This window comes from Cygnus atratus, chromosome Z, assembly GCF_013377495.2.
Source record: "Cygnus atratus isolate AKBS03 ecotype Queensland, Australia chromosome Z, CAtr_DNAZoo_HiC_assembly, whole genome shotgun sequence".
In the NCBI taxonomy this organism is placed as follows: Eukaryota; Metazoa; Chordata; class Aves; order Anseriformes; family Anatidae; genus Cygnus; species Cygnus atratus.
Window position 1 is genome coordinate 8,375,243 of NC_066396.1, and position 25,386 is coordinate 8,400,628.

The 25,386-nt window shown below is 43.8% G+C and overlaps 1 protein-coding gene across 47 annotated transcripts in view; it reads left to right on the forward strand.

The window, feature by feature from the left end:
- The window catches only part of CELF4 (CUGBP Elav-like family member 4), a 676,700-nt gene that overhangs the window by 583,269 nt on the left and 68,045 nt on the right, over window positions 1-25,386 (forward strand). For 24 of the 47 annotated variants that reach the window (XM_035566000.1, XM_035565962.1, XM_035565983.1 and 21 more), the window contains 2 exons: window positions 14,861-14,989; window positions 19,845-19,924. In XM_035566000.1, the coding sequence (XP_035421893.1) occupies window positions 14,861-14,989; window positions 19,845-19,924 (209 nt within the window). The remainder of the gene's footprint in view (window positions 1-14,860; window positions 14,990-19,844; window positions 19,925-25,386) is intronic. The other 23 variants (XM_035565952.1, XM_035565963.1, XM_035565985.1 and 20 more) reach the window with 1 other exon arrangement.

The window sequence follows — 25,386 nt, forward strand, 5'->3', positions numbered from 1 at the left end:
GGTGGTAGTAGAAGCATCCTTCAGGCTCTCTGGTCTAATTAAAATTAGATGAAACAGAGCACTGACAACAGAAAATTACTCAACAAATATTTATCTTGTTCCTATCATAGTATTGTTCTGCAATCTACTCCTGGTACCCAAACTTGTAGGATATTGAGTTCCTTCCTGTAAGACTCCCCTTCAGCGTCGACTAAGAGATGACTCTCCTTTTGCAGTTATTGTATGGAAGTACGCAGTCTCTGGTCCCCATCTCTCTCCACTAGTGCTCCTTCATGAGTTGTATGTTATGGAGTCTCAGGTATGAGTGTGGGAATGGCACATGTAGGATCAAGTTGTGGCTTAAGGCCAAGATTTTACCCAGCTCCTGGATAAGTAAGGAGACTAGTGGATAAAGCCTGAAAGAAACCAAAGGACAGTAATGCTCCTTCAGGGAGTGCAGGACCACCCAACAATACTATCTGTACCGAAGTCAGTCAGTAAGAGTTAGTAGGTCGTGTTGGGCTGAGCTGTGAAGGACTTTAAAAGAAGAGACTCACTAAGGGGACAGGCAAAGCAGGGTTTGGCCCTGAACACTCCCATCTCCCTGCATGCCTGGGAAGAAAAGGGTGGAGAAAATCTCTACTGGTGCAAGCTATCATACACATCCACTACAGTCAGTGTAAATTTGTTGCGAGTTCAAAGGACAGTAGCCCAAGCTCAGAGTCATGGGACTATCCCCACAGGCATGTCAGACAAAGGTTGACTAAACCTTGCATGGCCCCAGTCCTCACTCAGGCCCACAAAACCACCACCAGTGACATCATCACAGCCCACTGATCCTGCAGCCTCTGTGTACCCGGAGCAGCTGTGTGAGCAGAGAGGTCCCATATTCTCTCCTGGCCAAGCCCACCCCTGAAACCCAGCAGCAAATGGAGCTACCAGCAAGACCAGCACCTGGAGTAAACTGCCTTTGCAGCAGGAGGCTGTTTATGAACTATTCTTTACTGCTGGCATAGCACCGGGCTCGTTTTCACCTTTCTTAAAGGTTAACCTCATTTCCCTCTATTAGTTGGTTTTAGCGAATGCCATTCGGCGCAGCAGTTAAAGAGCTCTGTCAGCGGATGGAAATGACAGTGGCATTTACAGCCAGTCAGAGTTGAAAGTTGGGAGGGTGCGAGGGGAGGGTGGAAGAAATAATCTTCAATAAAATGTTTGCAGGGGGATGTTAAGTGACATGAAAGGAATCTCACTTTCCCCAGTGAGAGATCTTTGGCTCTGTGTGCTGAGGGCTACACTTCCCTGAATCTGAAGCGTGCCCAAATTTAGAGAGAAGAAGTGCTTGGGGGGCTCCAACCTGGGGCAGGGAGCATCCCACATCTATGGGTAACTCCTTACTGGGTCCAGCAGGTCCAGGTTTGCGCTGATTGTTGATTTTGGTAAAGGAAAATTCCTCTGTGGCCACAGGTGTGCTGTTTTTATCCCACGTTTTATCATGTATTTCCATTTCTGCAGTGGTGTTTCAGGTGACACTATTTAGTCATAGTTTTTCCTGCATTCCCTCACTGCTCACGGGCAATCACCAACTGTAGGAAATTTAACAAGAGCAAGTGCTGGATTTTGCACCTGGGATGGTGCAACCCTGGCTATATGTATAGACTGGGGGATGAGAGGCTGCACAGCATCCCCACAGAAAGTGAGGATCTGGGGGTTCTGGTTCATGGCAAGCTGAATATGAGCCAGCAGTGTGTCCTGGCAGCCAAAAGGGCCAGCCGTACCCTGGGGTGCATCAGGCACAGCAGGTTGAGGGAAGGGATTGACCCACTCTGTTCTGTGCTCATGCAGCCTTACCTCAAGCATTGCATGCAGTTTTGGGCACCACAGTGTAAAAAGGGCATAAAACTGTTGGAGAGTGTCCAAAGGAGGGCTATGAACATGGTGAATGGCCTGGAGGGGAAGATGTGTGAGCAGCACTTAAGGTCCCTTGGTTTGTTCAGCCCAGAGCAGAGCAGGCTGAAGGGAGGCCTCATGGTGGCCTGCAGCTCCCTCACGAGGGGAGCGGAGGGGCAGGCGCTGAGCTCTGATCTCTGGGGACAGCAACAGGACCTGAGGGAACGGCATGGAGCTGGGGCAGGGGAGGGTCAGGCTGGGTGTTAGGAAAAGTTCTTCTCCAAGATATTGGCTGGGCACTGGGACAGACTCCACAGGGAAGTGGTCACAGCACCAAGCCTGCCCAGAGTTCAAGGAGTGATTGAACAATGCTCTCAGCCCCATGGTCTGATATTTGGCTGGTCCTATGTGGAGCCAGGAGTTGGACTCAATGATCCTTCTGGGTCCCTTCCAACTCAGGATATTCTGTGATTCTATGCTCTGAGCTGCTGTTTTAAACACTGGAGTCAGGCTTGCAGGAAAGTCTTCCTCTTCCACTCAGAGGAAGGAAAAGTTTTGGTGAAAGGAGGCTAAGAAATGAGGCAGAATCAGGGAAATATTTAACAGGAAATATATAGATTCCCAAACCCTAGCACACGAAAGGTGTGACCAGCATCATTCAGGCTCTGCTGTCCTCCTCCTCCATTGTCACCAGACCTCTCCTGGCACCGCTGTAATATGCCTTCTGCATCAGGGAGACTTTGGGAGGTGTGATACCAACAGCAGGGGGGAAGGGGACACACCGAACAGCATTTCAGAAAATTGAGGGTCCAATTCAAAGCCTGCAATGCTCCATGGCACTCTTTTTCATTAACTTCAATAAGCTTCAGCTTTAACCTTGGATCCCCGATGTTTATTTCAAGTACTGGTGTAGCATTGCTTGGAATATAATGTTCTTTCGCATACGCACCTTGGGGTAATGTTCTAAATGAGTATGTGGATAAGTTAGGCCAGATCCTGCCAGGCAGCATCCTGAAGCAGACCCGTTCATTTCTTGGGTCATTTGTTGAGCTGGCCAAAGCATTTCAAAGGAACGGTTATCTAGCCGAATGTGAAGTTTTGTAAAAGGCAAAGCGTTCCCCTGGAACGGGTCCGTTTCAATGAGATTTTTGCCAGGGGACATTTTTTTTGAAATTAATGCATCGAGTTCTCATTTCAGGAGGCACAAACCTGTCATTTTAACAGAATCTTTTTGATTAATTTTCTTTCAAGTCTGTATTGTATTAAACCACTAAGAACATAAGAGTTTCCGTTTGGGGAGAGACCAAAGGTTTTTCTACTCTGGCATCCTCTGCTCCAGCAGTGCCCATTAGAAAGAGTAAGAACAGTGCTTTTATAAAGAGTGACCCTTCCCTTAATATCCTTCAGCTTCCAGCAGTCACGGATTTAGTGATTAAGATAGATTTTGCATCTGGATCTTCATGTTTAGTAGCAGTGAGTGGATGCTTCTCATTCCTTTGGATCTAATTTATGACTTTTGCCTTCAACAACATCCCATGGCAGAAACTCTTTCCTTTATTCATATAGTGTGTGAAAATGTACTTTCTTTTGTCTGGCTGAAAACCACAGCCATTCTGCTTTATATATTTTATGTTTTGAGGTTATTAAGACAAAGCCTTTGTATTCCTCTGAGACAAAACCCTGTAACATTTCACAACTGAAGAATTTCCATTTCACAAGAACTTTGGCCTCTCCAATTCAAAGTGGAAGCACATTTTTTGAGACATAAGTATTTCCCATAGAAAGAAAATTCCATTTTTCATCCAGTTTCAGTCATTTCATTATATCAGTGTAATCGAGGGTGACGGCAAAAAAAAAAAATAAAAACAAACAAAGAAACAAAACCCACTTCAGCATCTTGGAAGAGCTGGAAAGAATGAATGAAAGTTTCACAGCAGCAGCTTCTTCCTCCCAGCTGGGCTAGGAAGGTCACAGGGACATTAGGGGGATCAGTCACCCCCACCTGATCATACTGGCATTGTGTCGTGCCCCGACTCTATAGTTTAAATGCCTGTAAGGCAGATGGTACTTGTTATAGGGAAGGAGTTCGATTCTCCCCTTCATTTTTATCTACAAAATCCCCAGAGTGGGACTTCCACCTAGGTAAAGCAGGACAAGCTTCAGGAAAGATACACGAGATATTTTTAGGTGGTGTGGGTTTGTCTTTTGGGGATAAAACATCACTTTTAAGGCCTTCTTGCAGTCTGTGGGATGTCTGAAGGGTTCAATGGGTGGATCCCATTTAAGCTCAGGTCTTGCACCCAACATGCACCCCATGCCCAGCTCTGCTGCTCACATCCGTAGGTAAATCCTGACAGTTTTTCAGCTCTTGCTCACTAAAGCAGGGTGAAATCAAATTTCTATTTCAAACCTTCCTATTTTTCTGCTTATAGTCGCAGGCAGGACTGTCTCTTTCCATGCTTACGTACACAGCCTGGCACACCCCACTCTGATTTTAGCTGTGGATTCCAGATACAAGCGTCAAACAAATAATACACAAAACTTCTGTGTGAAATACGGTTTCATAACTGAAGTGAGCATTAGGCCCGGAGCTGAATGATGTAGGAGAGGTGTTATTGAGACCTATGAGACATGCTGCTTGGATTCCTTTATTATTATTGTATTCTTTTGCTTCTCCTTCTTCATTTTGTTTGTTTGTAGACGAAGGGATGGAGAGGAAGGAAGCCAGCAAGTTTATAAAAGCAAGAGAGAAAGGAGTTGAGGCATTTTTGTGGAGATCTTTAATGACATTCTATATAATTTGAAAGTGGGGAGGGAACGGGGGAGAGAAAAAGGGAATTAGCAAAAAAACTGGCAAAAGAAAAGTGGAATGTGGAGAGAAGCGTGTGGATGAATTTTAATGCAATCAGAAAGCTGTAATAATGGTAATAAAGGAATATATTCAGACGTCAAGAGAGGGAGAAGGGAACAGGACCCGCGACGCCAGAATTTAAATTAGACATAGGCGTATAATTCTCTTCCCCCCCCCCCCCCCCCCCCCTTTCTTCAAATGAAGGAAATGGAATTTTTAAGCACAGCGAAAGAGGGATTAACAATTGGCAGGTTTTCAGCCCTTTGTCTTTTGGCGAATCCCATTTAATCACCGTCTTTAATATTAAGGAGGCTGTGGCCGTGCAGGGCTGTCTCAGGCTTGGGGGAAAAGGGATGATATACAGAGGAAAAGAGAGATAACACTTAGGTTCAGGCAATTGTGAGGAAGTGTTTCAATTACCTCCACTGAAGTCTTTAAAAACTGAAGTTTAATTTGATCTGAAATGTCGTCACAGCTCCTGCAAGAGAAAATATGTACTTCCCACCCCCCTTTCTCCCATGTCTTTGCTGTTCCAACAACCCTCAGTGCTCAAGGCTTGAGTGTTATCATGGATTAATGTCGTGGCCTTCTGGGCTTCTGGAAAAGGTTTCAAAGCCCCGACAGGTCACCAGTGGGATGAGTTTAGGAACAGAAACTTATTTTCCTGACATACCAGCCTTGACACCACTGACCCTGCGGAGTTTGTCAAGAAGCTTCTAAGCTTTGGTCTGAACGAGTGTGAAAACCAAACAGCCCTTCAGGCTCAGCCTCAGCCCAGTGTTGCCACAGAGTGAAAAAGGGACCTTACACATAGGAATTAAGATGTGTTAAATTCCCCAGAACCAAAGGCTGCAAGAGTTGTATTCAAATCTGACCTGTCTCTAAAAGATGAGTGTAAAAGCATGATGTAATTCAGCGTTTGTTTGAGGTGTCATTTGATAGTACGAGACAGTCTTCTCCTTCACCTCCTTCTTCAGGAAATCCATCAAGCTGGGTGAGGAAGGCATCTGTAGATCTGCAGGAGCTGGAAGCCCAGACAGTCATAGAAAATCCAGCAAAGCTTAGATACGGCACAGGTGCATACCTCCACGATTCCATGCTGGGTCTCCTTAGGTGCTTTTCTGCCATGAATATCCCCCTGCACCATCTCATGGCCAGGGCTATTCCAAGGAAACTGCAACTGTAAGCACAGGATACTAATATTTAGGGAAAGATGTGTGTTTTTTTGTTTGTTTGATTGTTTTGTTTCTTTCCAATTATTGGAAGGCTGATACGAATTCAGTTATTCTTCCTACTGTGAAGGGAAGGAGAAGAGAAACTGGGTTCTTGGGCTATACATCAAATTTTAAAAGACCAAATTTTGAATCCTGAGTCTTTTCCCCCCCAAAAAAAAACACTGCCTCATGAAACATTCTCAGAAATATTCCAGTTGAGGGTTTCAGATAATGAATAAACTTGTAAGAATTACGATCTGCCAGGCACAAATCAGGCAGAGTCCTTGTGCTTTGCATGACACCAGCTCTAAGACTGCACTCACCACCAGATTTCCTAAGTAAAGGCTACTAATAAAGTGAGTTGTTGTGAGTTGTTTTCCCAGCTCCATATTAAACACCATAAAACCTGTCATTTAAGATCTGCACAGGGAGTAGCATCTCTTGGCAATGGACAGTTGTGACGGCACTGTTCAGCCAGCCAGAACTGCTGATATTTGTCTTGGGGTTATAATATTCTCAGCTGTGCAAGGAGATTCTGCTGTTAGAAGAATCGGGCTCTCTCTTCATGGCAGGGTTTGCTTGGCCTGTTGCCCTGGTTTTGTCGTATCTATCTATCCCATATCTACACAGAGGAAGCCTAAGTGTGCTTTCCTCTGAGCTACAAGTCTGTAGGTGTACACTTGGATGTCACTTCTCTGCAGGTAGGCAGTGGGTACTGCAACAGGAGCCAGGCCAGCAAAGTCTAGAGAGTGATCATCCTCCTAGTCTGAACTTACTTCTCCATCTCCTTCCATTTTTTGTCCCAGCTCCATTCTGCACATCCCTGCTCTCCCAAACAATTTCTGGATGTGGTTCAGCAGCTGGTTAGGACCAACAAGCTCTTCCAGTACCTGTCAAAAAGGTCTCCCGGCTCAGGAGGATAGGCCAGCAGTATGGTTGAGGGCCTTCAACATAAAGAATAGGCCCCGACACATTTAATTTAACAACATAATCTTAGATTTCGGGTTCACCTATTGGCAACATGTTAAATTTCTTTCCAACTACTCATGAGGCCAACAGTAGTCACCATCTGTGTTCTCTTGGAGACATACACCTAAATTACTGTGACAATGTTTTCATGGATCATACCACTGAAGGGCTTAAAAATCTCTCCCCAGAAGACCCCTCCAAGATGCATGGTCATTGTCCTTTGCAGAAGCAAGGCTTTCCATTCAGAAATGAGCCTTGCCTTGATTTACCCTCACCATGGAGCTGGGAGAAGCTTCAGCCACCTAAATCTGAGAGAGACCACCAGCGGGTTCAGCCAGAGATCTGACCACCAGTTGGCTAGATGCCATTCAGTGTTATTGCCAGAACTGCTTGCATTTGTGGCTATTGGCAAACACTGAAGAACCTCAACAACACCCAGTTATGCCTGGTGGAAACACCCATCTATTCTTTTTACAGATGGGGAAACTGAGGCTGCCTTTTTCCCTGGGTGATTATTATATACCACGTTTCCACTGAGGCCCTTGTCCTTGGCAGAGATGTATTGTAAGTCTTTTGTAACAGTAACTACATGGTCTTCCATCCTGCTAGTGCCAGGAATAACAAATCACATTAAGGGAAAAGTAATTTTGCTTTCCATAATATCCATATCACAGCTTGAGATGGGACCCAGGAGTCCCAAATACCAGTTGAAAATGTGCAGACAGAAACTTTGGCGAAGCTCTTGCATATCCTCTTGGGTCCACTCTTCCATAACTGAATCAGGAGTGATTTCCACTCTCTCCCAAAACAAGATGCAGAGCCTGTCAGTGGAAACCAGTTAGCAGCATGCTCAACATAAACAAAAGGAAGGGGTTTGTTTGTAACACAATGCATGAATAAGCTGCAGAACATCTTGCTGCGGGATGCGCCGGATGCTTATAGTCTGCATGGGTTCAAATCCCAGTGAATAGTTACATCGAAGAAAGACACTTTGAGAGCTGTTGTATACAAAAATACCACTTTAGACACTGGAAGCCCCTAAACTGCAGAGCGCTGAAGCCTGGAGAATATCTGGGGAGATTAACAAAATTGCTTACCTTGTTCTCTTGCTCTTTCCTAGACATCTGCAGTTGGCCATGGTCAGAGGCAGCGCTCTGAGTCAGACACACCATCTCTTGTACAGCTGTTCTTCCACTTTGTGTGCAGGATCCACATCCAAGTCAAGGCCCAGAGTGCAGCCAAGCAATTAAACAAGAGAAATCCTTCAAACTAAGTTTTTCAGATGTAACAGTGGAGAGTAACACACCTGTGGGATGAAGCTTCCTTCTTTGTGCAAGAGAATTATACTCCCACACCTGGGCTTATACTCATTTGCGCTTGTCCCCATCACACAGCTGTTCAGATTAGCTGTTATTCTCTCTAGCCCGGGTGTCTCAAAGCCTCTGTCTCCAGCAGTTGGAGACCGGCAGCTGTGCAATCATATCTGCTAACGTATGGGATATAAAGAATCTGTTAAGTAAAACCGAACCAGGGAGGGAGGAGGGGAAGAGATCAGCACAAAGAAATCACTCCTGCTAAGATGTGATTAGGGATGCCCCACAACACCCAGCTGCGAGGAACAGGTGAACTCAGCAAACATTTTAAAGCCTGCAGCAGAATTAGCCCCTTGTGGGTGTTGTTGGATGTAGAGAGGGGGAGTGAGAAGGGGGGAAATAGGCGCCCATGCGGGTGGAAGGAGGATTGGGTTGCTATTGTTCAGAGTTAGGTAGCAGTAGGTTTTTATTGTTCCCAGTGTGGGTTGGGTTTTTGGTTGTTGTTGTTTTTTTTTTTTTCCCCCATCCTAATTTTTGAAACACCTCCATTTTACAAGGTTCATGTATTTTCCAGCAAGGTACCATGGAGAAGATAATTAGCTAATTTACAATTAGCTACAACAGAATTCGTAATCGCTTCCCCTGTGGAAAGGGCTGTAATCATCATCACGGAGCTGTAGGACTGCTGTGAAAATGGCAGTAGGAGTGTGCAGCCCAGGCCCCAGGAAATGCCCTGCTTTCAGCCTATTGATCTGCCTGATTAGCACGGGGTGAGGGGAGCGGCGGGGCACTCCAGCTGTTTGAGCCTGCAGCCTGGAGTTCACAGCTGGACTTCAACCCAAACTTTGATAACGTTCAGGGGCTCACAGCTCACCCCTCTGCTCTTTAGCTCCTTCTTTGGATACCGCAATTGTCTGAAATACCCCATGTTTATAGCTCCTCTGTGGATTTGGCACATCCCTGACCCTAGTGTATGTCTCCCTGGTCCATCTCCCTCCCTGGTGCACACCCTTAGTGCCATGGTCTCTCCCATTTCTACCGATGGACTGGTCAGGAAATCAGGCAAGGAAGACCCACTCTGCCTCTTGCTTCCTCTGTGGTCGATGTGCCCCTCAGTCCCGTGTACTGGCATTTTCTTCTTACCCACACCTGCATGGCAAACATCTCTGGGCTGCTCCTTTGCTCATTCATGGTGCCAAGGAGATGAGCCTAAAGGCCTTCCCAGTGCCAGGGCCAAGGCTCTGCAGCTGGTCCCTCACTGTGTGTGCAAGCAGTGTTTGGGGAGGAGGGAAACAGCAGCAGGGACAAATAATTATTAGCTATACAAATAATGGAATTAATTAGCATCTGCTTTCTGAAATGAAGCCATACAGCAACCTGGTCCTGATGCTTAGAAAGCCAAAGGCATTGAGTAATGTTAGAGAACTGCTCTGGTGAATACCATGCTCCGACAGAAGACGAGTGTTCCCATACAGAAATACACAAATGTGAGGTTTGCTCTTGCATGGAGAAGCACATGCACCATCCATCTGTGATGCCCTAGCAATGAACTCACAATAAAATAGGGATGCTCGTAGGTTTTAGAATGAGAGGTTTGATGGTTGGAAGGGACCGTAGTGATCTTCTGGTTCGCCCTCCTTATTAGCCTGGGCCACGAAGGTGGTGGATCTGTCCCTCTTTATTTCCAAGGCCTTGGATGTGATGTTCTAGATGGTAAAGCCGGCTTATGCTTTCCTGATACAGGGATTCAACCTCTTTGTTTTGCATGAGGAATATGAGAACACAAGTGTATTTATATATTCTTATCTAAATGTACCCCCACGCGCACACATACATTAGCGAGAGCTATCTGGATAAACACAAACCTGTGTCATGTCTCTCTGAGAGTGACCCTAATTTTCCCCCAGTCCCTCCACAATTGCTGTGATTCTTGCTCTTGTCCTTTTGCTCCGCAGAGGGTCAAACATCCTGCATCTCATTGTCCCTTCTGTCTCTTTAATTAGTGCCCGTCCTCCCCCTTCTCCCCCTCGCTCCCGTGTCCCCCCTTCCCATCTCCTCCCGGCACTTGGTTTGCAGTGCTCTATTATTTCACCTTTCACGCGTGCCGTCTCCTTCGCCTGGGCCTGTCTGACACCTCTGCCTTACGCTTATCATAAAAACATAACATTTAAATACAAATAGAACAGGGAATAATTTAACCCCTATTTGCACTGGAGAAGGTGCCGAGGCTTTGTATAAACACGGCTGGGGAGATTTATAGAGAGTGTATATTTATCTGACAAGTTACATTTCTTCACCACTGCACCTTGCAGCCAGTTTGTCCTGATTTGAGCAAGCCACTGTGGCTGGCAGAGTGGCCAGGAAAAGGCATAGTCTAGTTTTGGGGGAATATTGGAAATGTCACCAAGGGGACACCTCTGAAATCTTGCAACTGCTGAAGCCTTTCTCTCCCTTTCCTCCCTGGGAGGAACATGGGGTGCTGGATCCTCTGGTCACTGTGGGTTTTTTATGGCAAAAAGGGGCAGACTTGAGATGAATTTAGTTTCCAACATTATGGGAGTGCCTCAGGTCACTCATGGTGAGGGTCTCTTTCGCTCTTCTGGGCAAGACAGCACAGAGAAATAACCATCCATGGTTATTTCCCTTGGCCAACTAAGCATGATGGACTCAGGTTGTTGGGAAAGACTGATAATGGGGTTAACACCAATGAAAGAAAACAAATATATAGGGAGAAGAGGCTTACATGAACACCCCACTGAGCCTCCAGACTGCTGCTGGAAAGGGCTGCCCCTAGAGAGAGGCTAGCTAGATTTCTTCCATGACACTTTTTGTCTTGGACCCTGGCAGAGTGGCACTCAGGGTGTGAGAGGCTCACAGGAGCACATTAAGGGGGTAAACTCATTAGCCAAGATTGGGACCATGATGAATTGGCCCAGCTGCTGGCCTCCTCCTTCTCTTTTCCCACCCTGGCCATGCAAGGGGTGCTGTTAAAACGCGCTGCCAAGCGCCCTGGCAGGGCTGGGATGTGAAAGGTAAACGCAGTATTTTGTAAGAAGAACCTCTCCAAGAAAAAAAGCATGTTAAACTGACTCATTTTTTATCAGTCGAGTGTGTGATCGTGTAGATTTCTGCGGTGGCAGATGTGACAAATGATTCCCCCGATGGCCCAAGGCACGTTTTTTTTGGGAGGGAGAGAGGGCGCTGATCTGGAGATGGGGCTGGAGGTGGTGTCCGGGCGGTGCTGGACACTTCGGGGGACCCCTTTGGGCCACCTGCCCTGCAGCAGCTGGGCCAGCAGCCGCTGGGGAAGGTAGTCCTCGCCCTCATCGGAGCCTGTTCCTGGTGGTCTGATGGCCACCTTGTGGGCAGCTCACAAAGCACCGCTTCTCCTGACAGCCAGCTCCAGGGACTGGCGTCACCCCTCCCAGTGTCCTGCAGATATACAGAAAAGGGGAGTAAAATAAAATAAAATGAAATATAAAATTAAGCGTTTCCTAACATACCTGGTTTAAGCTTTGCATAAACTAAACCAGACAAGGCAGTTTCAGGCCAGTTCCACACTAGAGAGTTTTGCTGACAGAGGAGGGATGTGATTTTTTTTAATGATACATATATATTAGCAAAAAGTCTGGTGAAAATAAAGTTGCAGAGCTATAGGAGTGCTTTTGCTGATGCAGCTTATTTCAAACAGGGGAAACTGTATAGCGTACAATATAATAGACACTTCCTCTGTGCGGGAAGTATTTACTAGACACAAACTCCCTCGGCAAACCCCTTGCCAGTGGTGTTCCCAGCTCACTCACACCCCTCTGCTCCCATTTTCCAGGACAGCTGTTCTCACTTCACAGGTGAGTTTTTCTCAGGTATCTGGACAACCCTTGGAGTTTGGACTCAGCTCTTTCTCCAAGGCTTTGTCTTTCCCTAGCCTAAAAGATACCGCACAGCACACATTCAGCTTCAGTTGACACTTTATACCTCACCTCTGAGAGTCTCTTTTGCACATCAGCTTAGCCATCAAGTAAAGTGATTTCTGCTGGAACCTACAAAGTGTTCCCTGAAAATGGTAGTTAGGTCATGCAGAAGAGATGTTTCTAAAGCTGAATTCCCACCTGGCTCCCCATCATTTGATTACTTGACTGAGAAATGTCATTGGTCCATCATAGGCCAAGGAAAGCCAAGGAGGTCCTTCAGGCCCTCAGGGATATGGTCTGTAGGGAGCATTTTGACTATTTAATTCATTCTTTGCCTTTACTGGATTGAAATTACTCAAATAATTTCTGAAAATACTGGGCAAAGCACTGACAAGCACGTTTTGGGGAAAAACATCTTGTGATTATACGGGTTCCCCTGATGTAGTTCCTTGGGGTTCACAGCCCATTCACTGAGCCTAATCACCAATGCCATTTTTACCTCCTGGATGAAGCCAGGAACGAAAACCATCCTGAAAACGAACCTTTACAATATCCAAAGCAGCTTAGCTTGAGGTGGGGACAACATACACAGGGCTAGTCAGGGCTTTGTGCATCATTAAAGCCTCAACTTTTTGTTGCCAGCAAATACAGGGCCTGGAGCATCTCCCCTATGAGGAGAGGCTGAGAGACCTGGGTCTGTTCAGCCTGGAGGAAAGAAGACTGAGAGGGGATCTCATCAATGTGTATAAATACCTGAGGTGTGGGAGACAGAGGGATTTGGCCAACCTCTTTTCAGTGGTTTGTGGGGACAGGACAAGGGGTAATGGCCATAAGACGGAGCACAGGAAGTTCCGCACCAATATGAGAAATAATTTCTTCACAGTGAGGGTGACGGAGCACTGGAACAGGCTGCCCAGGGAGCTTGTGGAGTCTTCTTCTCTGGAGATATTCAAGGCCCGTCTGGACGCCTACCTGGGCAGGTTGCTCTAAGGAACCTGCTTTGGCAGGGGGGTTGGACCCGATGATCTTTCAAGGTCCCTTCCAACCCCTTCAATTCTGTGATTCTGTGATTCTGTGACCTCAAAGAATCTCTTTGCCTAATCAATGCCAACGTAAAGTAGGCATATTTCTTGCTTTTAACATGTCTATCAGAAGGTTATTCATGTTTTTTCTCTCCTATCAGAAAAGCACACATACCCTCCTCAACCTATTTTTCCTGCCATTTCAGCAGCCTAACTGAAAGCAACATAACTCTTTGTTTTCTGTGGTCAGTGCACTCTTGGTTCACGTGGATAACTCCAATGCAGGACTGAAAGCTCCTAATATCCTCAGTAGATATCAACTGCATGAAAAATTATCCTCATACAAGGCTATAGAGTAATTCGCCAATTTGCAGGTGCATCTTGGAGAGGGGAATTTTGATCAAACACTGGTTGAAGCAGAACAGATTGTCTACACCAATGATTTCTCAGTGAATGAAAGTGACATAAATCACCCAATTAGTCAGCCAGAAAAGATTTGTTGCAAACCAATGTTTTGTTCAGCTTTAGGTTAATATGTGCATTAAAAATAAATAAATAAAAATTCAAAGTATTTATTTATTTATTTACATATATTTATTCAAATTGGTTACATCTGCTCTGTAAACTGCTCTGAAAAAAAAAAATCTTGGTTCACCCATTTACATAGTGTTTAATGAATGATAAATAAGACATTTATGAATCATGTGCAAATGGCCTGTTTACATACAAGATGTAAACTATGTAAATTTCCTCTCTTTTTTTTTTCATTCATGGAGTAGTGGTAGTAGTCTCTAAATATAAACCTGATTTATAGGCATCCCTCAGAGCCTCCTGAGACCTTTTTACCAACTCAGTAGCCATTGGTTTGGTCTGTTTTCACAAACATTTTCTCAAGGTGTTTTGTTCTGGACTGACGCTCTCCATACTTGGTATAAGTCCAAGTATAAATAGTCTTCTTCATTCAAAAAAAGGTATCTGTCAGCAGACCACATCCTGCTTTGACATGAAACAGCATCTTCTTGAGCAACCTCAGATATTAGCATTCATATAAGTTAACTTTATGTTTCAAGAAACAATATATGTTTCAAAAACTTTGGGTTTATTTCAAATTAACTTTATATGTACACATATATATATAAATGCATCCAAACTGGTAGGTATGTGTCTGTGAGTGGGTATGAACAACAAATCTCAATTTACTGGCTGTGGCTTCAGCTATATCCTGATTCAAAACAGCTTATGTTGAACATTTTTTTTTCCTGCGACTTATTTAGTATTGCGAGGGCTACTAATTTATGTTGTTTTTCAGTTGGACTTTATTTATGTATGCTATCTTTATCCACATTTCACTTGGGTGGCAGTCTGAGCAATGTTGTCATTTCAGTTACTGCAAGCTGACTGCAAAAATTGATCAGAAAAAGCTGATTTGGAAGACTTCAATGCCTAGATTTTGAGAAGCAGTTAAAACATTTTAGATGTTTCTGGGGTTTGGGAGTTTTTTTTCCTTCTTCTTTGAAATTGTCAAATTATTTTCAAGTACTCACTGAAAGTCAGATGTTATTAAGGTGTTTTGAGCAAGGCACCTGAAATGACTAGCAGCTTCTGAAATATGTCACCTCAATGAAATCACTGTTTCTTCTGCATGTGATACTGAGCTATCTTGGCTTTTGCATCCCTCCCGAAATATGGTAAGCATCTCTTTATTTTGTTCCAGAAGACAGAAAACTCTTTGTGGGCATGCTCAATAAGCAGCAGTCAGAAGATGACGTGCGCAGGCTATTCGAGGCATTTGGCAACATCGAGGAGTGCACAATCCTTCGGGGACCCGATGGCAACAGCAAAGGTAAGACAATGGCTTATGGCACACTGTGGCTTTAGCTCCAAGCTAGACCCAGTCTTGGTGTATATATTATTTCCTGGCACAACAAAGTCACTAAGTGGCTGCCAGGACAGCATCTCATACATTAGGAAGGGTCACATTTGCCAGGGGAGGCCATTTCTTTGCTGGTTGTTGTCTGCTTGTGCATGAGAACAAAGAGCTGATTGCACCTAAAAACATCCCCCTCCACAACAAGCTGTGTCTGGCCACGTGCAAACTGCTGCCTATTGCTGTTTGCTTACAGGACAGACTCTCCCCTCTGAATGCAAACCTTTACATTTTCTGAAGGTGTGCTCTCCCCACCAGCCCTAGGAAAGTTGGGAGTTTCTTTCCCCACTGAGCAGACTCATTCTTTCCTTAAACAAAACCGTATTTTTCTGTTTTACATCCTTACTCACCGGCTCCACCGTGGCCTCTGCTTATTTCTCACCCACCAGCCCCAGGTCCTCCTCTTCTTTAGGTGGGTCTTGCATAGTTATGCACCAACCAGTGACCATTATTTCAAGGATACAGGATCCTATGTAAATTATTTCAAGGATAGAGGATACCTATGTAAATAGGAATTTGCTGCTTGAAATGTGTCAATGCTTAATTGCAAAACTAGTTGTCTTACCTCCTTCTGCCACTTTTTGGCATCCCTCATTACCTGGATAGCACAAGAAAACCTTTTCTAGAGTCCAGGTAGAAGAATGAGACTTCTCTGTTGAACATAAAGGTCGTTTTTTTTTCCCCCCGTCACTTTCCAGACAAAGTAACTTCAATTTGAATAGGAAGCCCTCTTCTCTTGACAGTATAATGTGTCCATTAAATATTGATCTGCATATAATACATCATAAACTGTGCTGGAATGTGCAGTACCAGGGAAGAGACCAGTCTTGCTGATGCAGTTCATATCTCACTGGATATTTTGACATGTGACAACAACAGCCAGCATATTTTTGCAACAGGGAGGTGAAAAATCCAAATCACAGTGATACACTGAAGAAAGATATTGCTATTCTGTAAAATCACTGTTAGCCAAGAAAAATTTCACTCTGGCATTATAGGGCAGTATTTTGATGTACGTCAGCGAAGCTCAGCCTTCCTGATAAAAATGGCTGAAAATAAACTGTGGGCAACTTCCTTTGATTTTATGGCTACTTTAGTTTCATAACACCCAAAGGTTTGATTCACCAAGAAGAATTTCAACCATCATAAATGGCAGGCAGTTCAACACTCCCTTCAGTGAACGAATCAGTAAATTGGGGAAAAGCAAAAAAAAAAAAAAAAAAATTCTATCTGCCTCCACCTGGAATTGTACAGAACAAAATCTATGACAAAGGAGCTAAACAGAGTAATAATAAAGGCAATAATGCCTGAGATCTGTAGGAAACAGATTCCAAAGGAGATCCAACCCCCAAACTTGTATTCATTCTTGCTCTCTCTCTTTTTTTTCTTAAACAATTTCATTATAAATCTGAATCTGAGTGGCAGCTCCATATTGCTAACCAGTTTAATTATTAGTGCTAGCAGGCTGCAGTCTCAGGCTTGCATTTCAGTGAGATGTTCAGGATCAATACTGAGCCTTGACGGAGTTAATATTACCAGCTTCCATTTGCAGGTGCTATTTACTGAGAATGTGAAGCTCCCAATTTCCACACACACAGATACATACACACACACAAAGCATTCAATCCCGCAGAAAACTTAAGGGTAGTGCCCTTATCTTAGGAGACAGTCAGGCGAGCCACAACTCCCACAAACTTATTCCCAGTCTGTAATGTTTTCCATCTGCTAGAAACCAACATGACACATACTGCTTGTGAGCTACTTATTTTGGGTAAAACCCATAAGGCATAAATTCCACCTAAATTGAGTTTTAGACAGATTAACTAAGTGCATAGACTTCAATCCTAGCAAACCCATTACATGAAGCCTCACCAGGCATCATGTGATGAGTGAGCTTCCAAGATACCTCAATGAAAGCAATGCTGGGAGGAGGTAGGTCCCAGCTTCCCAGTGAATAACACCACAGCCCAGTCATAGCCAGAAAGGCATCTGAGCCTTTCCTGAAGTGGATGTCCGGATCCATGTCCTCCATGCAGGCTCCATCTCCTGCACGAGTCACCCAGGGTCAAACACAACAGGTACTGGAGCATGCAACTGGGTGGCAGGAGAGCTGGGGCCAGAACATTTTTCTGCCTTAAGGGAAGTGCAGAGTCTGTTTGTCCTGGAAGATATGAGAGAGGAATGAGCCTGCCTGTATCTCTCTGGGTGAAGCTCACCCATGTGCATCCACAAGTGCAGGAGTACTCAGGTGAGGAAGCCACAGTGAGATGCAATCCAGTTTAGTAATCCAGCAGGACCCACAGGATTGCAGCTGCCTGGACAGCTTCTTGGTGTTGTTTTGTTTGTTTTTAATTCAGCAGTTGTCTACTTCAGTAACTCAGAAAATAAAGATCTCCCACAACACCAGAAGTCCCTCAATAGGAGTCTAACACCCTCTGCAGTCATAACCTTAGGCTCTGACTCTGCACTCTCCTCCGTTCTTGCAGGAGAGCTGACAAGACAGTCAAAGCAGCCCTTCCAGTTCTATAATCCTGAAATAAGGAAAGAAAAAAACGTATGAGCACATGTATCTCTCTGTTCAGCACAGGTTATATACCTCTCTGTGTGTCAAAATCCCTTCAAACTCCAGAGCTGCTCCTGTCATAGGGACACAGTTATTTTGAAGACTGGTATGACTCGTGTCCTCGGCTCATGAGATCCTGGAGATCACCTCAATTCTGGTGACAAGGGGCAGAAAGATTATGTACACATTTGGTGTTGTGTTCAGAAGCCATCCCACTGAACACACAAATAAAGGATCAAAATGTTAGGCTCTCTGCTACTGCCTTGCCACCATACACAGGTGAAAGCTGAGTTACCACTTTTCTTTCTACCTGAAAACCTAACAGAAGCAATGGAGGGGTCTCATTAGCATCTCAGGTATTAAACAAGATAAACTCCTCCTGCTCCCTTCATTCCCATCTTTATCCAGCTCTGTTCATCCATCAGGTTCCTCAGCACAGGGGTAAATTTCACCTGAGGAGACCTCAACATGACAGCAATGCTGAAGCCAAAAATCCTGCTCTAAATACAATGGGTGACTGAAGCTGGAAAGCTTTTGTATATTTGCTAATCAGCATCTTCTTTTTAGAGGCATAAAGTACAAAAGAATCTCTGCAAATAATTAAACACCCTAATTCTGGATTATCTCTGATTAATGAAGAGGAAGGTGCAGTATCTCAGGAGCCCGGGAATGCTGGGCTGCGATTATGTCATAATTGATCTGTATTGTTTCCAGCTGAAGTTTATCTATCTCATTTTCTCATGATTGTCTCCTCTCAGCTCCTTATAAATTAGATCCAACTATTAGCAACAATTGCTATGCTCTTCCTGAAACACAGTCTTAGCACAATGGTAAGGAGGAATGCAAAGTGAGGGGCTCCTAACTGCAAGCTACTTTTGCATGTGTGTGTTTTTTTTAGAAGGGGCTACTATTGTTTTCTTTGATCCCACCTCTGCCAGCCTGTAGTGATGATTATAGGGACTTTTGCAGCTCATTCTTGTAGTTTGCAAGTGAGGTGTTTTAGCACTGCAGTTTCCACCATGCACTGTATGGATCTGTGAGGGTGTGCTGACCTTCTGAAGATGCTACAAAGGGAATAAAGGACAGCTGCCCTATTGTTAGGGCTGGCATACCTTGTGCAGTGATCTGCGCCCCTCCAGGGAAACAACTGGGGCTTTGCAAATTGATTAAAAGCTCAAAAGTCTTTAGTAGTAATAGAAGGGGATAGAAGCCAGAACTTCTCAGATCTCTTCCAATCTGTTCCAAAAACCGCCTTAGCATATGGAAATTACTCTTCTTCTCTCTGAGTCAGTTTGCTTGTAGCTAAGAGTGTTAGCAATACTTTCCCCCACTCTAGTGGTGCATGTGACCCTTTGAAGTGTTGATCATTTCTGCACTGTAGCACATATTCATAAATGCACCTCTGTGACCTAAAACCTTATGTAAGAGTTCAGGCAGTGTGAAATTCCTCACGTGGTAGTGCAGGCCAGAGAAGCACTGCCTGCATGTCTCTGATGTCCGCAGGAAAGCACCCATAGAGGCACTGGCTCTGCAAATTGTGATATAATAGTCACTGTAAAAGACTGATTCAGATTTCAGTGGTAGCAAGATGGCAGTCATCATATGTAGATCTGTCCCGCCCTTACTTTTTTTTTTATATTAGAAGGTATTTGGTGCTTTGTCAGACCAAAGCTGTTTGGAGCCTGGACAAGCATTGAGAAGTCTGTGTAATGGAGCTGTACCAGGCAGTGATACGAGACAAGTTCCTTGTGTGTTTGGAGCAGGCAGAATGCCTCTCTACAGCTGGCCTGTGGTTGCTTGTAACAAGCACATGCAGCTTTCTGTTGACTTTCACACAACTCCTCGCTCTTTCCCATAACACCAGAAGGAGGAGCATTCAGCATTATGTCTAATACAAGTAAAAGGAAAATCATCTTCACGCAATAAATTATAAAATTGCACAGCGCTGGCATGGGAAGCTATGGAGGTCAGAAGATAAGTGGATTCAAAAAGTACTTGCCAAGTTTGGGTCCACCAGTGCCCACTGCAGGTAGCATAGGACTTTGTGATGCAGATGTGTTTAATGGCTGGGCTTTGGGAAGGAATAACTGGTTTGCTATGCTTTCTCCGCTAGTTTCTTTATTGCCAGTTCTGAGGACAGGACACTTAGCTAGATGGACTGTTGTTGGTACCTCTGCAGCCTTTCTAATGTTCTTTTTCCTCTTCTAGGGTGTGCATTTGTGAAATACTCTTCCCATGCGGAGGCCCAAGCGGCTATCAATGCCTTGCATGGCAGCCAGACAATGCCGGTGAGTAGCTCTGTAACATGGCACGTGAAGATCAGTCCTGACTTTGCTGCTCTGTGGCCTGATGGAGGAGGAGGGGTTATTTATCTATGCTTTGCTACTCATCTTCTGGGAAGGATGGCTTAGGCATGTGGGACCTCGGGGGTGTTTAACTCATCAGAGGAAAGGCCAGGATGACACTGTCAGTTCATCACACCTGCACAGAACTCCAAGGGGTGATGTGTTCCATCAACAGCAGTTCTGATGCACTGAAAAAAAGACATGGTTCACAGAGGCCAAAAAGATTGGGTCAAATTCACCATGAGCTTAAACATTTAAGTTTCAGAGGGACGAATCAAGCACAAACTTATGTCTAAAGGCTTTTGTTTTCCCTCTCCAAAGAGTCCTTTCTTCTATATGAAGGATAAAGAACTTTTTGCCAAAATTGAGCAGAAAGCAGCATGCTCACATGATAGCACTAGAAGATAGAGACACATTACACCGTGATGTGCACTCTCACTGCCTTTCTTTTGCTAAAGTGCCTACCTGGGCATAAATGTGGTCCCTTACATCCAGCTTTTGAAAGACAGTCAGACACTACTGAATCTTCCAGGAAATGTTTGAGGTATCGTTCTGCTTGGACTAATACAACGTTTCCAAGCTGATAGTTCAGGGAAGTGGAAATTAAAATCAAAATGTGTTTTCTATGCAAAACGATACTTGTACACCACCATGCAGACCTGGAGGAATGTAAGATGTTCCATTATCAGCACAGAAAGGCAATCTGGTCCAATATGTTTTGGTTTATTATAATAGTATTTTATTTTTATTACTAATTATTCACAGTGTAAATAAGGAAAGGCTAAGAAGCATGCTGAAGACTTGTAAGGGACACAGGGAATCTCAATATTCAATATTTAAGATTGTAAAACCTCCCTGTTAATAAGAACCTCTGGTCTCAATTCACAAGTTTATCCAAATAATTTTAAAATGGGCCTGGCGGATTGGCTCTAGGTCTGTGTAGGGGTGAAAGTGGAAAGTTTGTCACAGGAAGAGGTTTCTGGTAGTAGCAAATAATCAAGATCTTGTTTTCTAGAACTCAAGATCGGACAAGTCAGATTAGGAAATGGTAAATGTTTACCAGTGAGGTTTTTAAAATGTGGGATCTCCGTTTTTTGAATTATTACAGTCAAGACTGGGAGACTCTTCACAGGAGATTCCTTCTAACAGAACCACTTGCTGGGCTTGATGACACAACATCACACAGTGAAATATTGTGGACATCTTTCCTGAGCAAGGCTGAAGATGTATTTGAATGTCTTTAAAACTTTGACCCAAAGTGATAGTGTCTATAGACTGACACCAGGAATTGCAGTTCCACAGGGTGTGGTACTACTAAAAGGTGTAATAAAGTCAGTTCCAGACCCAAAAAGCTTAGAAACTTGGGTGACGTTGAGATGAAGACAGGGAAGAAAACAGACAAAACACAAGGAGTGTTGAAGATTTTATTTATTTAGAGAATTTGTTCATTTTATTTATTTAGAGAGTTATTTATTTTATTTATGTAGAGAGTTTCAACACTTTATATAAGAAAAAATATTCCTCTCTTTACCACTTCATAGCAAGTTTTTGTTTCATCCTGCTGAAGCCAACTGAATTTAGGATTGCAAAATAATGAAGAATTTGCCCATTTCATCAGTCAGATTTTTATGGGACCATTTTTCTTGTTGACTTATTTGACTCAAATACCTGTTTTGTAAATGTTCTTGAATAACCAGATCTCTGGTTATCTGAGAAAGCATTGTACTTTCACCCTCACTAGATACATCCTAGATTCAAATGTCCATGGCTTGACAACTTTCCATGAATTGGCTGAACCTCAGCAGTACTCCATATAAATACTGCTAGTTCACAGAAAATGCAAGGAGAAAATTATGAGCTTAGTTTTAGTTTTGAGCCAAATTATGTGGCAGTGCCTCGTATCTCCCATGAGCTATGAGCAGTCACACAGGCAGTTACCATGGCTCAGCAGACTAGTGAGGACCTGTCAAGTGACTTGCCGCTTGATCAAGACGTTGAGCACACACTGCTTTTCCCAAAGGGCCTCAAAATGCTTCGGACACTTTGAAAGAAATGGGCCAAATTCTGCAAGTGATCGCTGTTCCAATTCTCCTTTTCATGGTGCTTCAGGGTGCACTGCATGTTTCAGGGCTTGGATGTTCACAGAGAAATGCAGCCACCTCGTGGTGAGATGACGATGTAGCCCTCGTCCTTGGAAAGGAGGGGTGCGTTGCTGCCATCTTTCTTCAGCTCCCCCTCCCATTTCTTTCACCATTAGAACTGGCCTCGTTTGTCCAGCTGCGATGCCAACTCCAAGTTGTTCCTGTGGTTCAGCCAATTTAAATGTCTCTTGCATTGTCCTCGTGTACTACCAACGGGGCATCCATCATCGTTCTTGTCAGGTCTCGAGCCATTCGTTCGTGCGGCAGACTCCTGTTTCTCCACAGCTGTCAGGATTATTGCTCTACTGTGACTTCCTGTTCACACAACATATGTTGCCTAATAGTTTCAAAAGGCAACTTTCTTTTATGAAAGTTTTTTTTATTAACCTTTCCTTGGACAGGTGCCTGACTGCCATCCGTCACAAGTCCACTTCTCCATGTGAGGCTCTTTTTTCTCCAAAGGGCCTACCAAGCATGTCTACAACTTTCAAATTTTCACACAAAGCAACTGCTTTGAAAAATAACTTTCCCAAAATCCCTTACTTCTGAGCAGGCCCGAAGTTCTTTCTGTATTTAAGAGCACTCTCCAAGAGTGTTTTTTGGGGGCCTTTTAAAATTGTCAGCTTTAGGATAGAGTTTACTTGACCTTCATGTCCTCCTTTGTGAGAGATCATCATTTTCATGTACATTTGCACATAATTTTTTAATAGTGATTTTCCCATTACCTTTAGATTTGCGGGCATAAACAGGTCTCTTCCCTTGATTCTCTTTACTTCTTCATCCAAGCCTTGTCCCTAGCAGCCTTACCTACCAACATGAATTCAGCTACTATTTCTATAGTGACAGCTTGCAGATCTAACTTCTCTACTGCAGGACTGACTCCTGTCCAAACTAAAATCTTGGCCTGTCTTTCCAGCATCTCCTAGTGGATGGATGTCTAGCTGTCAGATCAAGCTCAATATGCATAAAGCAGAGCTCTTAAACTTTTCCTCCCAAACCCTGAATCCTCTCTCCTCCGCCTCCATTCTCAATTACTGTGGACAACATTATCATCCTACCTGTCAGTCACGCTCCTACCTAAGCATCATCTTCAGCTTGGTTTTCTCTTTCTCTCCACGTCCGGGCAACAGCCAAATGTTGAGGGGTCATCCTGCACAACACATCTAAGATACGGCCTTGTCCATCCACCCATGCAGATTAAACTCTCCTCCATGCTTCATCACTCATACCAAAATTGCAGCAGCCTTTATGCTACCCATAAAGTACATGGGGTTAAATATTATACTACTGTTACATCTCTTTGACTATCTCATCCACCTCTGAATTTCTTGTTCTTATGAATTAATTCCTGAAATTCCTGAAAGGGGTAAAACTACTGTTACCTACATTTTTTGCACAGAAGCAGATAAGGTAAGGAGGAATTAAGAATGTAATTCATTTTATTTAGCTTTAACAGCCTGAAAATTTGTAATCTATTACAAATGTTTTCCCACAAAGGATGGAGAGAGAGAGAGATTTCTAGAGATTTGTACATTCTTCCCATTACCTATCTGTGCAAGGATGATATAAATCACCTTCTGGGCATGTCTGTCCCTTTAATAAATTATAATGGAAATTCCTTTCATTAATTATAAGGAAGATCTCTGCAATGGCATTAGACTGAATAACTGAGGTGGGACTTGTCTCACCTAACTGAAGACATCTAAAAGTTTAGGAACTGAGATCATGTTGTCTAAGTGCTTGTCATCTAAGTTTCTATTACAATCAATAGGGAGAAATAGATACCTCTGGAGGTATTATATTGTACAGAAATAGATCTTGAAACCTGTCAAATCAAAGCCCAAGTAGAGGTGTGCTTTTTAGCTAATTCTAGGTGTTGGATTCCCATGGTCTGTCAGACACAAAATAGTGGTTAGTCACCTGAAGTGCAACTTAGAATGAAAAAGGACCCTTACTGCTTAAAAACAAAAGCAAAACCACTTGCTTCCTGCAGATGTCTTGGAGTCTACAATTGCCTTTGCTCCCTGGTGACACACCATTGCCACCTGAAGTCCTTCTGCTCCACTTGCCACTGCCACAGTAATCTTACTGGAGATAAAGTTCTTCGGTAACTTTATCCCAGATTAGCCATCTACAAATCAGATGTCGATGCTCTTAATTTGGCCTCACTTCAGAGTGTGAGTCCTCCCAAATACCTCAGACATCTACCTTAAAATTACCCGACTCAGCTTTGGAGGTATTTGCCTCCCCGTTGAGTGTGCCAAGAGCAAGCAGCTTAGAGTGTACACCTAACTTCATGTCTAATGCAAGGGGAGCTGAATCCCATTCTGGGTGTTTGCTGCCCAACTAAAGCAATGCGGGATTCAGGAAGCAGGCATCCCCTCGTCAGAGTCCTCTGATACCTGATCCATTGGGTGTATTTTGAACTTGCCTAACACTCCAACTGTCAACAGTATGTTCATTCTATATCTCTTTTTATTCATTAGTCTTTTTAAACTGTTAAGACATCCAGAATGCTATAAGGTGGCTTCCCTCATTACGCAGACCAAGTAATTTTTTGTTTAGCTGTAAAAGTTTCTGCACCAGGTTGGTCAAACTGCAACATTTCTTCTGCATCCAGGAAATAGCATCCCAAGTCTATGTATGCCTGGCTGAAAATCTTCCATGAAAATTACTTTTCATATGGAATCTTTGGTTTTGTGAAAAGAAAGGAAAATGTGAGACTTGGATACAAGCACTGAACAGATGTCTGCTTTACAGAGGAAGATTCAAATTACGTTGAACTTCAAAAAAAAAAAAAAAAAATTGCAACCCCAAACTTTGCCAACTTGGGGACTTCCGTTTCCACATCTTCTGTGCAACTCTTATCTGCACTAATAGGAAAAACGATTTCAGATGTCTTCTCAGTAGCCACCTGTATCAAATTGGTGATTTGATAGAGTTGGACTCAATGATCCTTCTGGGTCCCTTCCAACTCAGGATATTGTATAATTCTATGAAATCATGCAGTTTTTATTCAGTGTTATTAGGCTACAGACCAACTGGATCTCTAATTACTATATTTACTATTTTTTTTATTAATCTACAAATACCAGTGACAGCACCATGAACAAAGTCGACTTTCACCCTCTACCCACCATATTCCTTGGAAGTTCACCCATGGCACTGAAATTCCCAACCAAGCATGATTAACAGTCAGGTGAAGGGATTCTCTTCTTGCCCTATAAAATGTTCAGTCTACCCTCTGATACTGTAAGAGATTGT